Source organism: Myotis nattereri (assembly GCF_964212035.1).
Source record: "Myotis nattereri genome assembly, chromosome: 16".
Classification (NCBI taxonomy): domain Eukaryota; kingdom Metazoa; phylum Chordata; class Mammalia; order Chiroptera; family Vespertilionidae; genus Myotis; species Myotis nattereri.
The window spans coordinates 55869066-55879013 of record NC_138091.1 but is presented as its reverse complement, the minus strand read 5'-3'; the positions used below and the strand labels follow the sequence as shown (position 1 = coordinate 55879013).

At 67.8% G+C, this 9948-nt stretch overlaps 2 protein-coding genes across 4 annotated transcripts; one reads left to right on the top strand and one right to left on the bottom strand.

Annotated features, from left to right (window-relative positions):
• Window positions 1–71: 71 nt before the first annotated feature.
• NDUFAF8 (NADH:ubiquinone oxidoreductase complex assembly factor 8) lies at window positions 72–2359 on the bottom strand. 3 transcript variants are annotated; one of them, XM_081110214.1, is made up of 3 exons: window positions 2241–2359; window positions 2012–2122; window positions 72–248 (listed from the first exon to the last, which is right to left on the bottom strand). In XM_081110214.1, exons 1-3 carry the CDS (start codon window positions 2322–2324, stop codon window positions 225–227), a joined length of 219 nt encoding a protein of 72 aa, XP_080966340.1. In that variant the 5' UTR covers window positions 2325–2359; the 3' UTR covers window positions 72–224. The 3 variants fall into 3 exon arrangements, with proteins under 3 accessions (XP_080966340.1, XP_080966338.1, XP_080966339.1); XM_081110212.1 differs by having other exon boundaries at window positions 214–350; XM_081110213.1 differs by lacking the exon at window positions 72–248 and adding an exon at window positions 1047–1313.
• Window positions 2360–2650: 291 nt separating this feature from the next.
• On the top strand, window positions 2651–9800 carry TEPSIN (TEPSIN adaptor related protein complex 4 accessory protein). The gene is made up of 13 exons (XM_081110085.1): window positions 2651–2720; window positions 3483–3555; window positions 3756–3847; window positions 3974–4067; window positions 4528–4595; window positions 4718–4796; window positions 4891–4962; window positions 5217–5420; window positions 6079–6253; window positions 6360–6473; window positions 6587–6665; window positions 6818–6952; window positions 7844–9800. Exons 1-13 carry the CDS (start codon window positions 2673–2675, stop codon window positions 8390–8392), a joined length of 1782 nt encoding a protein of 593 aa, XP_080966211.1. The 5' UTR covers window positions 2651–2672; the 3' UTR covers window positions 8393–9800.
• The last annotated feature ends 148 nt before the right edge of the window (window positions 9801–9948 follow it).

Genomic DNA, 9948 nt, shown 5'->3' with positions numbered 1-9948 from the left:
AACCATAGAGCAACACCAGCCAGGGCCATTTTTAAATTTTTATTATTTCTATGCACTGGGCAGCTTGACTACAAATGAATAAGAGGAATGGAATTTCCCACGGCCGAGCTGACTCCTGAACCCTGGGTATGGGAGAGTCCTGGTGCTCGTGCCCAGGGAAGCGGCTCTGGACACCTTGTGAGGCCGTGAGAGCTGAGGTTGGTGCCTGGGGTGCACCTGGCCGGTCAGCAGAGCAAGCCCGCAGCGGCCTGGGGAGGAGGCAGGGTGTCGGTAGCTCATCGCCACCTGGAGGGGAGCTGGCAGGAGGGAGCACCAGGTGGGACAGGTGTGCCCAGTGGAGATGCCAGAAGCTGTCAGAGGTCAGTGGAGGGAGGAGGGTCAGGGAGAAGTCCATGCCCCCGCTGGACACCCCCCCCGCCCCCCGCTGGGCACAAGCTGAGGTCGGGGCAGGATCAGACAGGCCCACCCTCCCAGCAGGAATCTGCCTCCCTCACCCGGCGGGGGCAGAGGGGCCACTGGTTTTTGTGGCAGCGAAACGTGGCTGCCCAGCAGCCCAGCAGGGACTCTCGCTGAGATGACACCCACATCTGAGACCCGGGGTTCACCACTTGGGGAGAGCCGGGCTAATTCCCGAGTTTTAAGACAGAAGTCAGGGACCGTGTGACCTCTGTGCCCCTGGAGGGGGCTCTCGGAGCAGCCCAGCTCCCAGCGGGCGGTGCCCAGGAGCTGGGGCTGAGGCCCGGGGGTGGGGGTGTGTGTGTGTTTCTCAGGACAGGGCTTGGTTCGCTCCCGGGGAGACTGCAGAGGGCGCGGGGCGGCCCCACACGGGAGGGGCCTGCAGGCTCGCTGCTCTAGAAGCTGCGGGGCTCCTCCACCCGCCCCGGGGCCCGGCCTCCACCGCCCGCCCCGGAGGCCCCCAGCGCGGCTCCCGCGCCCTCCAGGGCCAGGCCGGCGCCGTGTCCGGCCTGCGGGGCTCGCCCTCCCGCTCAGTCTGTCTCGCAGGTTCGGTGCCTCCCGCAAACCCACAGGCAATGTCCGGAGGCGTCTGAGGTGCGGGGACATTTTATTGGTGAGGCCCGGAGGCAGCGCGTCCCGCAGCCCACGGCCGCCGGGTTTCTGGGGCGAGGCCAGGCCCCGCGCACCCTGCGCAGCACCAACACCTGGCGAGACCGGCGGGCCTCCTGCCGGTTCCCCGGCCCGTCCCCCCTCCCCGTGTGCGCGCCGCGGGCCAGGCCCTCCGCCCACGGCTCCTCCTCCTCTTCGGGGCCAGGCGCCCGTCCGGCCTAGGGTCCGCCCTTCCGGGTCTGCTGGGCCTGGAGGTGAAGGCGTTGTCTGAACGCGCTGTTTCCGAGGCAGACGTGGCTCCAGAGGAAAACCGCCGGGACCCCCATCTCCCTGCGAGCGCCTCAGAGGAGGGCCCCCCATCTCCCTGCGAGCGCCTCAGAGGAGGGCCCCCCATCTCCCTGCGAGCGCCTCAGAGGAGGGCCCCCCATCTCCCTGCGAGCGCCTCAGAGGAGGGGCCCCCATCTCCCTGCGAGCGCCTCAGAGGAGGGCCCCCCATCTCCCTGCGAGCGCCTCAGAGGAGGGGCCCCCATCTCCCTGCGAGCGCCTCAGAGGAGGGCCCCCCATCTCCCTGCGAGCGCCTCAGAGGAGGGGCCCCCATCTCCCTGCGAGCGCCTCAGAGGAGGGGCCCCCATCTCCCTGCGAGCGCCTCAGAGGAGGGGCCCCGCTAGGGCGCAGCGGGGCTGGGACGCGGGGTGTGGGGTTCTGGGTGGGCAGCCCCCCCGCACCCCTCACTCTGACGACGGCACCAGGGGGTTCACCAGGCGCTTTCTACACCCCGGCACCCCCTCGCCAGGGGCTGGCGCCCCCCACGCTCCCCACCTGCCGGGCACACGGGCTCGTGGCGGCGGGGTCGCCCGACACCGCCCGCGGGAGAAGGGAGGGGGCCAACGGGACCCGCCCCCGAGGCGGGGCTGGGAGTGGGGCCGGTAGGGGCGCGTCCACTTACCGCGGCGGCGAAGCAGCGCCGCAGGGCCTCGAACTCCTGCGCGCAGAGATCCTTCCTCAGGCGGCCGCCCGGGGCCGTGGACGCCTGCACGCAGCGGCCGTAGGCGGCGGCCTGGGGACGGGCGGCGCAGGACAGGGTCGTGGCGGCCTCGGGGCCCGGCAGCCCCCGCCCCCAGCGCCCCGACCCCCGCCCCGTCCCGCGGGTGCTGCCTCGACCCAAGGCTCCTCACCTCAGCCCCACAGGCCGCCAGGAGCTCGGGGAAGGCGCGGAGGCGGCTTCGCACGCGCCCCCACACCGCTCCATTCCCCGACATGAGCACCTCTTCCTGGTACCCGTGGGCGCCGCCATCTTGGGTCCGTCCCTTTCCGGCGAAGCACCCTTTGATAGGCTGATGCTTCCGTCCATCACCTCTCTTTCGCTTTCTAATAGGCTAGGTTTCAGCCCTCGCCTCTGTCTCTCCGGAACCGCGTTCCCCAGGAGCCCGCTAATTGGCTGGTAGACCGTCTGTCATTGACCTAGGACTTCGGATTGGTTGAGGCTCAACTTGTTGACCTAACTCCGCCCTAAGGCCCGCCCCACGCAAGCGATTGGCCAACGGGCCAGACCCGCGCGGTGATTGGAGGGGCTGGGACCGGGGCAGGGCCGGAAGGTGACCTGCATCATGGCCGCCACGCCGCTGCTGCGGGACCGGCTGAGCTTCCTGCACCGGGTGAGTGCGGGTAACCCGACCCCGCTGCGCGCCCCCCGCCGCCTCGCCCCGGGCCAGAGCCATCCGCCTCCCGGCCGGGTTCCCCGCGCCCGGCCCCTCCCGGGCTCCCGCCCCCCGCCGGCCCCTCCTCCCTCGCCCCCTGGTGTCGGTGGTGGGTGCGCGCAGCCTGGCGTGACAGTCGGGCACGTGTGACACCGGGCAGCTGCCTTCACGCTGTGGTGTGCGGCCCGCACTGTCCCGATGTCCCTGAGGCTGTGCTGTCCGCCGGCGGGGCGCGTGGGGAGCGGGTTTCCGGCTCCCGCCCGCCCCGGTGAGTCAGCGCGTCACGGGCACCTGTTTGGCTGCTGACAAGTAAACACACGCACGTGCTCGGCTGTCTCCTGGCGGCTTATTTCTAAGGTCCGTTCCCTGAAGAGCCGCCGTGGGTGGGTCAGGCTTAGGGGCCACTTCACGCTGCCCACCTGCCCCGCGTGGGAAAGGCTCATCTCGGCTTTGGGCTTTGCCTTAAGTCGTCCTGCCCGGCTGTTAGCGAGGCGCCTGGGGGACGGAGCAGAACGGCTCCTCTCCATGACTCCGGCCAGCTGCCTGCAGCCGGTGCGACCATTGCTGTCCCCTCGCTCCCTCACCCGGCAGCGTGCCAACCCCGAGATGCGTGGACACCGGCGCCCCCAGGAGCCCCCCGGGGATGGCTGGCCCCTGTGGTGGCCGTGGGCTCACCCCTGTGCACCACCCACTCATGGCGGCGCTCTCACTGTCTTTCAGCTCCCGGTTCTCCTGAAGGGAACGTCGGACGACGACGCGCCGTGTCCCGGCTACCTGTTCGAGGAGATCGCCAGTATCCTCCCCGTGTCCCCACGCAGGGCCCTGGGCTGCTGTCCTCGGCGGCCGGGGCCCTCTCAGGAGCCCAGGAGGCCCGGGTGCCCGATGCTCCCGAAACGCGGGCCTGGGTGGGTGCCTGCAGGGAGGGACCCTACGCGGTTCGGAGACAGTGAGGCCCCGGTCAGCTCGCTCCTTCCCTAACCGAGCGCCTTCCAGAAATCTCGCACGAGTCGCTGGGCAGCAGCCAGTGCCTACTGGAGTACCTCCTGAACCGGCTGCACAGCGGCTCCGGCCGCGTGAAGCTCAAGGTGAGGCCCCAGCGGCCGCAGACCCTGGGGTCAGGTCAGGCCTGAGCTCACACTGTAGGTGGGGAGGCGGGAGGCAGCCGGGGTGCCCTCTGGGCCTGGCCCCGCCCCACGTGCCCATCCCCCCAGGTGCTGAAGATCATGCTGCACCTGTGTGCCCACGGCTCCTCCTCCTTCCTGCTCATCCTCAAGCGCAACCCAGCCTTCATCCAGGAAGCGGCAGGTACCGGCCCGGCCGAGCGCCTTAGCCCGGGAGCCTTCCCGGGAGCCTCTGGGTTTTCCCTAAAGCCCCTGGGAACCGCTGAGGGGTTATGAATTGGACAAGAGCCCGTTCCTGTCCCCTCGGGATGGAGAGCGGGTTGAGGGAGGCGGTTAGGTGGCAGGTGAGAGGCGGGGGGCAGAGAGTCGTCGGGGTGACCGAGGCCTCGCTGCTGTGGGTGGTGAGGGGCCGAGGGGCTGCGGTGGCGGCTGTGAACCGCGTGGGCAGTGGGCCTTCGCCAGGCTCGAGGGTGCAGGAGGGACTTTGACCTGGAGGTGAAGTCACACGGGACTGGAGGTCAGACCTGTTGTTTCAGAAACTCCGCTGGTGGGGGGCGAGCTCACCCGCAGGGGGGAGGGGGGGACAGGGGCGTCCAGCCCAGCATCGGGGGCAGCGCCCGCTCAGCCCGCTCCCCGCCCTGCAGGGTTCACGGGGCCCCCGGACCCTCTCCACGGGAACAGCTTGTACCAGCAAGTGCGGGCGGCCGCCCAGGTGAGCCCAGGACCAGCTCCCCCGGGGACCCCAGCGGCTTCCTGCTGCGTGTGGCCCTCAAGGTGGGGGTGGGGGCACAGTCGGATGTGTGGCCACACTGAGCGCCCTCACCTCCTGTCTAGGACTTGGGGAGCACCTTGTTCTCGGACACCTTGTCCCCTCCTCCCCCGTCCCAGCCTCCCAGGGCCCTGCCTCCCGCAGGTACGCAGTTTTGTCCAGCCCCATCACGGGGTTCCCCTGGGATGGGGCCCGGGGCTCCTCCCCAAGGATCAGGGTGACTCTGGTCCCCCCGCAGGCATGGGCTCCCAGTCCCGGCCCCAGGGCGCCCTCCAGGGCTTCGGCTACAGCAAGGAGCACGGTCCCACGGGTGAGTGCTGCCTGGGCGCTGGGCGTGGGGACGGGGACTTAGGGCAGGGAGGGCTGGTGCTGACAAAGGGCCCGGCCAGCCCAGTGTAGACGCGGGAGCGGGCGGGAGGCCTGCAGTCGGGCCACAGGGGCGCGTGGGCTTGGGCTGAGTCCAGCCGCTGTGCTGACCGCTGGTCGCGGCTCGGCCCTCTGAGGCTCGGCTCCTGGAGTGGGGGGGCCGCTGGGGCCGCGCCATCTCCCTGTCGCTCTGTGCAGGCTCCACGGGGGAAGCCTTCCTCGCCACCCTCCAGAAGGCCGCAGAGGTCGTGGCCAGCGCCGTGTGCCCTGGGCCCGAGGGCCCCGGCTCCCAGGGGCCTCTGCTGCAGGGGGACGCCTACCAGCCTGCTGTGACGCCTCCTGCCAGCCACGGCCACCTCGCCCCGGCGAACCCACCCCCTGGAGCCCTGCCGGGGGCCCGAGGTATCAGGGTCTGACTTTCCCCGTCCCTGGCTCCTTCCTGCTCCTGCTGGGCTGAGCGGAGCCGGGTTCCAGCTGAGGGCAGGCGAGAGGAGGGCAGCCTGCCCCGCCTGACACACTGCCAGGGGCTCCGCGTGCCCTGTGGCCTCTGGTGGCTTCACGCAGGCGGTGCTGCCCGGCGTTAGCTCCGTGTGGATCGGCCCTGGGTGGGCGGGGCTCGCTGAGGCCCAGGCCCCAGCTCCTAGTGCAGGGCCAGACATGGGCTGGGCCAGGAGCCCTTTCATCCCCGCACCCGGGCGGCGGGTTGTCCTGTGCCCGTCTGCATGGCTCTGCCCGACGGCCCTCAGCAAGGGCTGGCCTCTAACTCATGCGCCCTGGGGGCCTGGGGCAGTGGCACAGGTTGACTGAAGAGCAAGGTGCTGGGAGACAGGAGGGGGGGCAGGTGTCCCCGAGTGACGAGAGCTGTGGTGCTCAGCGCTGCTGCATCTCCCGGACATGAGCCCCACGCCAGTGTGTCCACCCGACTTCTGTGAGGGTACACCCTGTCCACATCTTGGGGCGCCCTCCCTGGTCCTCTAGGTCCCCCAGTCTTGGGGTCCCCAGGAGTGGGTGTGAGGCTGTCTGAGGCCCCTGGGTCTCACCGTGATCACCTTTCTTCCAGCTACAAGACACCAGCCGGGGCAGGCGGGCGGGGGCTGGGACGAGCAGGACAGCAGCCCCGGCTCCCAGGGTTCTTGCCAGGACCACGGCCAGAGCAGGGCCTCAGGCTCCGGCACTTGGTCGGGCAGTGACAGCCCCTCGGGGGCCAGCGGGGTGCCCGGCGACCTGGCTGAGAGGTGAGCCAGCCCTCGGCCCCTCCACCTGTTCACTATCAGGGTCCCGCCCAGCGGGGTGTGATCTGGAAGAGCCTGGCCCTTCGCCCACCCGCTGTGCCCCCTGCAGGGTGGAGGCCGTGACCCTGAGCGACTGCCAGCAGGAGCTGAGCCTGGTCCAGATGGTGACACAGGGGCCACGTCCCTTCCTGAGCCAAGAGGAGGCTCAACGCTTTGTCAAAGAGTGAGCCCCTGACAAAGCCCCCACCCCCACCCCCCCTTCCCGCTCTCACCCCCCGAGGGAAGGGCCTGGCCGCCTGCCCTGCCCACCTGTCCTGCCCGGTGCCCTTCCCACAGGTGCGGGCTGCTCAACTGCGAGGCGGTGGTGGAGCTGCTGACCCGCCGCCTGGGCAGGCCTGGCGAGTGCGCACAGATGGTGAGGAGGTGGCGGGCGGGCACGGTGACCCCTCCCTGGGTCTGCCCCGGGAGGGGTCGGGGGTGAGCACAGGGGGCCATCGGGGCTGCCAGGAGGCCCCGGGGACTCGGCCTTCCGGGTGGAGCCTGCTGACCCCCCTGCCGTCCCCGCAGAGAGCCCTGGGCGCCATCGCCGCCCTGGGGTGCACGGACCTGCTCGCCCAGGAGCACATGCTGCTCCTCGCCCGGCCGTGCCTGCGGGAGCTCAGCACCGGCAGCCCCGGGCCCGTGACCAGCAAGGCCACCAAGGTGGGCAGCGCTGGGCCCTGCGGAGTGGGTGCAGGGACCCCCCATCTCTCCGGGCTTTTCCAGACAGGCCCCTCGCTCCCCTGCCGCTTGCTGCCCTGGACAGGCCGTGCCCTAGAACAGCTCAGGGCCTCCCCTGCCCGTGCTCAGCCGCCTTACTGCCCAGCAGCTCTCCCCGGTGGGTGGCTTCCTCTCCCCCGTGGTTCAGCTCATGTGCCGCCTCCTGTAGGGAGCCCTCCTTGATTGCTCGGGTGGATCTATTCCACTTTCTCCACCTCGTGTCACAGCTCTCAGGTCTGTGCTTAGCTCCCAGATGGGCAGCTCCTGGAGGGCAGAAACTGTTCGACCATCGAGCCCCTCCCTGCTAGCGCCGGGATTGTGGGAGGCCGCCTGGGCTCTCGCTGGCCCCCCGCACCCCGCAGCCGGCCCGCACCTCCCCTGCCTGTTGGCATCCCCCTCGCCTCCTCTCGCTTTCTCTGTGGCCATTGGAAGTTCAGATCCTTTGTCTCCAGTCCCCGAATTGTCCATCATCAAAGCATCGGCGAGGCTGTGGGGCTGAAGGCACACTGTTCCCCCAGGGGCCCCCTCTGCCTGTGCCACGGGTCACGCGGAGGGTCCGATGGCAGGGAAGCCGTTCACGAGGCAGCAGAGGGGAGGTTGCAGGCGTCTGGGGGCACCTGGTGTGCCCGGTGTGTAAGCAGCTCGAGGCCCGGAGCCCTCCGGGGGTGAGAGGGCAGCGTGGAGACGGCTCGTAGAGGACCGGCCCGTAGACCACTCTGCCCCAGCGGGCCCTGCCCTGGAGCGGCCTGGGGAAGGCCCCGGGCAGGGCCATGTGCCCTCCAGGGACCCCAGGACGACTGGGCCCTCACCAGTTCCCTTTCTCCCGCCGTCCAGATCCTGAGGCATTTAGAAGCCTCCTGCCGACAGCACGCCGCTGCCCGGAGGCCACAGGCCGAGCCCAACCCTGCAGCCACGCGTGTGGGCGCGTCTGACCTGCTGACAGACGCTGTGCCTTTCGCCGGGGGCCCTGCGTCTCTCCAGCCTCTGAGTTCCACCCTGCTCTCCCCCAGGGGCCCTGCAGCCCCTCCCGCCCTGGGTGGGTGCCCCCTCCCAGGCCTCGGGGACGCCAGGAAGGCCGAGCCCAGACTGGCAGGTTCCAGAGATCAGGAGCCCAGACCCGAGCAGGGCCAGTTGGGCTCGAACGCTCCCAATGGAGGACCTGAATCGGGCCCATACCCCAGCGGCTGCCTGAGGGGCCCGGGGGCCAGCAGCGGCCACAAGTCCTTGTTTGCTGGCATGCAGCTGGTGGCCTGCCCCCGCCTGGTGGAGGCTGGGACTGGTACCCAGGAACCCCCGCAGCCCCCTTGGACGTTGTCACACAGCGTGGCAGCCCCAGAGCCTCCTGGCTCAGAGCCATCAGCTTTTGCCTTCTTGAACTCATGACCTGGACAGTGACTGCACACGGTCCCCTCCGCCCTCAGCCCTGGTGTCTGTGTCGGCCTCTCCCTCTCACCCTGAGGCCTTGGTGCGGGGAGCAGCCCAGCCAGGTGAGCGCAGCATGGACGAGCCTCCAGGAATGAGAGCAGGAGCCACGAGCTAGCCAGAACCGCGTGGAGGCGGGGGAAGCAGCTGGCAGGACTTGCAGGGTGGCGGGCGCACAGAGCCCCTCGATGTCTGCAGGCCCAGGGGCTGAGCTCTGGTGAAGGTTGGCAGCCGGCGGGCCCTGGGCTGCTGGGCCTCCTGCCTCGGCGCCCCCTGAGCACACTGTCCGGCTGCGCGGTCCCATCTGCAGATGCCGTGGGGCCCCTCGGGGCAGAGGGTCCCGCAGTCTCCCTGGAGGGCGGGGAAGGAGGGGACGCTGGTGATTGAGCTCAGAGCCCCCTCGAGCTGTCTCATGGGGGCACGTGTCAGGAGGGGGCCAGGTGCAGACAGCCCGACTAGGAGAGGGGGACCTGGGCTGCCTCGGTTCTCCCCCTCCTCCCAGAGACTGGCTCTCTGGCCTTGAACTCCTGTGGCCGCAGGGAACCCCACCTGCCTCGCTCTCGGAAACGGGTTGTGTGGATTTGGAACCTGCTTGGATCTCTGTATTTGGGCTCAGAGCCCTCCCTCTGCAGGAGGCCACGGGCAGCCACACACCGGCCCTGCCCGGACCGGCTCCCTGTGTGACCCCTGTGGGCACCCTCTGCAGGGGCTGCTTCCTGCAGGCTGCGGGGCGGCTTCTCGGGCAACTCCAGGACCTTCCTAAATAAACCGGTCACCTTACCAAGTGCTTTTCTTTCTTGTGTGTGTGTGCTCGCTCGTGCGTGTGTGCGCACGTGTGTGTGTATGCGTGTGTATGTGTGTTTGTGCACGCGTGTGTTCTAATGGAATAGCCTTACTAAGGGGTGCGCTCGGAGGACTTCCCAAGTTAGGGACTGGCGTTATTTCTTCCTTAAATGTTCTGAAGAACTCCCCAGAACTGTCTGATCCTGTAATTTTCGTAATTGCAAGGTTTTTAACTTTGAAATTCAGTTTCTTAAGTAGGTATAGCACTATTGGGGGCATATATTTCTTTGTGAATTCCAGTTGTGTCTTTTAAGGAATCAGTTTCATGAAAGTTGTCAAATTGTCCTTTTAATTTATGTTCCATCCTTCATTTCTGATATTGACAATGTGTTCCTCTCTTAGTCTGATTAGAAGTTTATTAATACTGAACTTTTCAAGGGACTAACTTCGGCTTTTATTCTTCTGCAGCTTTTGTGTTTCTGCTTCATTGATTTCTGCTCGTACTACCTCAGTGGTGTTTATGTTTTTCCAGCTCCAGGTGGAAGTTTAGATGATTTTGTGTCCTAATAAAGAGCACTTTAATGTGTAACTTTCTTCTCTGCTGCTTTGCCTGCATCCCAGGAGCTCTGACTTATTTTTATTCAGTTCAGAATAATTTCTAGCTCACCTGGAGATCTCCTTTTTGTCCAAAGGGTTATTTAAAGGTATGCTTTCCTGCTATTAATCAATACAGT

Excerpts from the sequence above, each read along its gene's own strand:
- TEPSIN (XM_081110085.1), top strand. The coding sequence starts at position 2,673 with ATGGCCGCCACGCCGCTGCTGCGGGACCGGCTGAGCTTCCTGCACCGG. Across the intron at positions 3,556-3,755 it reads CCTGTTCGAGGAGATCGCCA|AAATCTCGCACGAGTCGCTG; the intron begins GTATCCTCCCCG and ends AGCGCCTTCCAG. Across the intron at positions 6,254-6,359 it reads CCCGGCGACCTGGCTGAGAG|GGTGGAGGCCGTGACCCTGA; the intron begins GTGAGCCAGCCC and ends TGCCCCCTGCAG.
- NDUFAF8 (XM_081110212.1), bottom strand. The coding sequence starts at position 2,324 with ATGTCGGGGAATGGAGCGGTGTGGGGGCGCGTGCGAAGCCGCCTCCGC. Across the intron at positions 2,123-2,240 it reads TGGCGGCCTGTGGGGCTGAG|GCCGCCGCCTACGGCCGCTG; the intron begins GTGAGGAGCCTT and ends GCCCGTCCCCAG. Across the intron at positions 351-2,011 it reads GGCGCTGCTTCGCCGCCGCG|CTTCTGGCATCTCCACTGGG; the intron begins GTAAGTGGACGC and ends GACCTCTGACAG.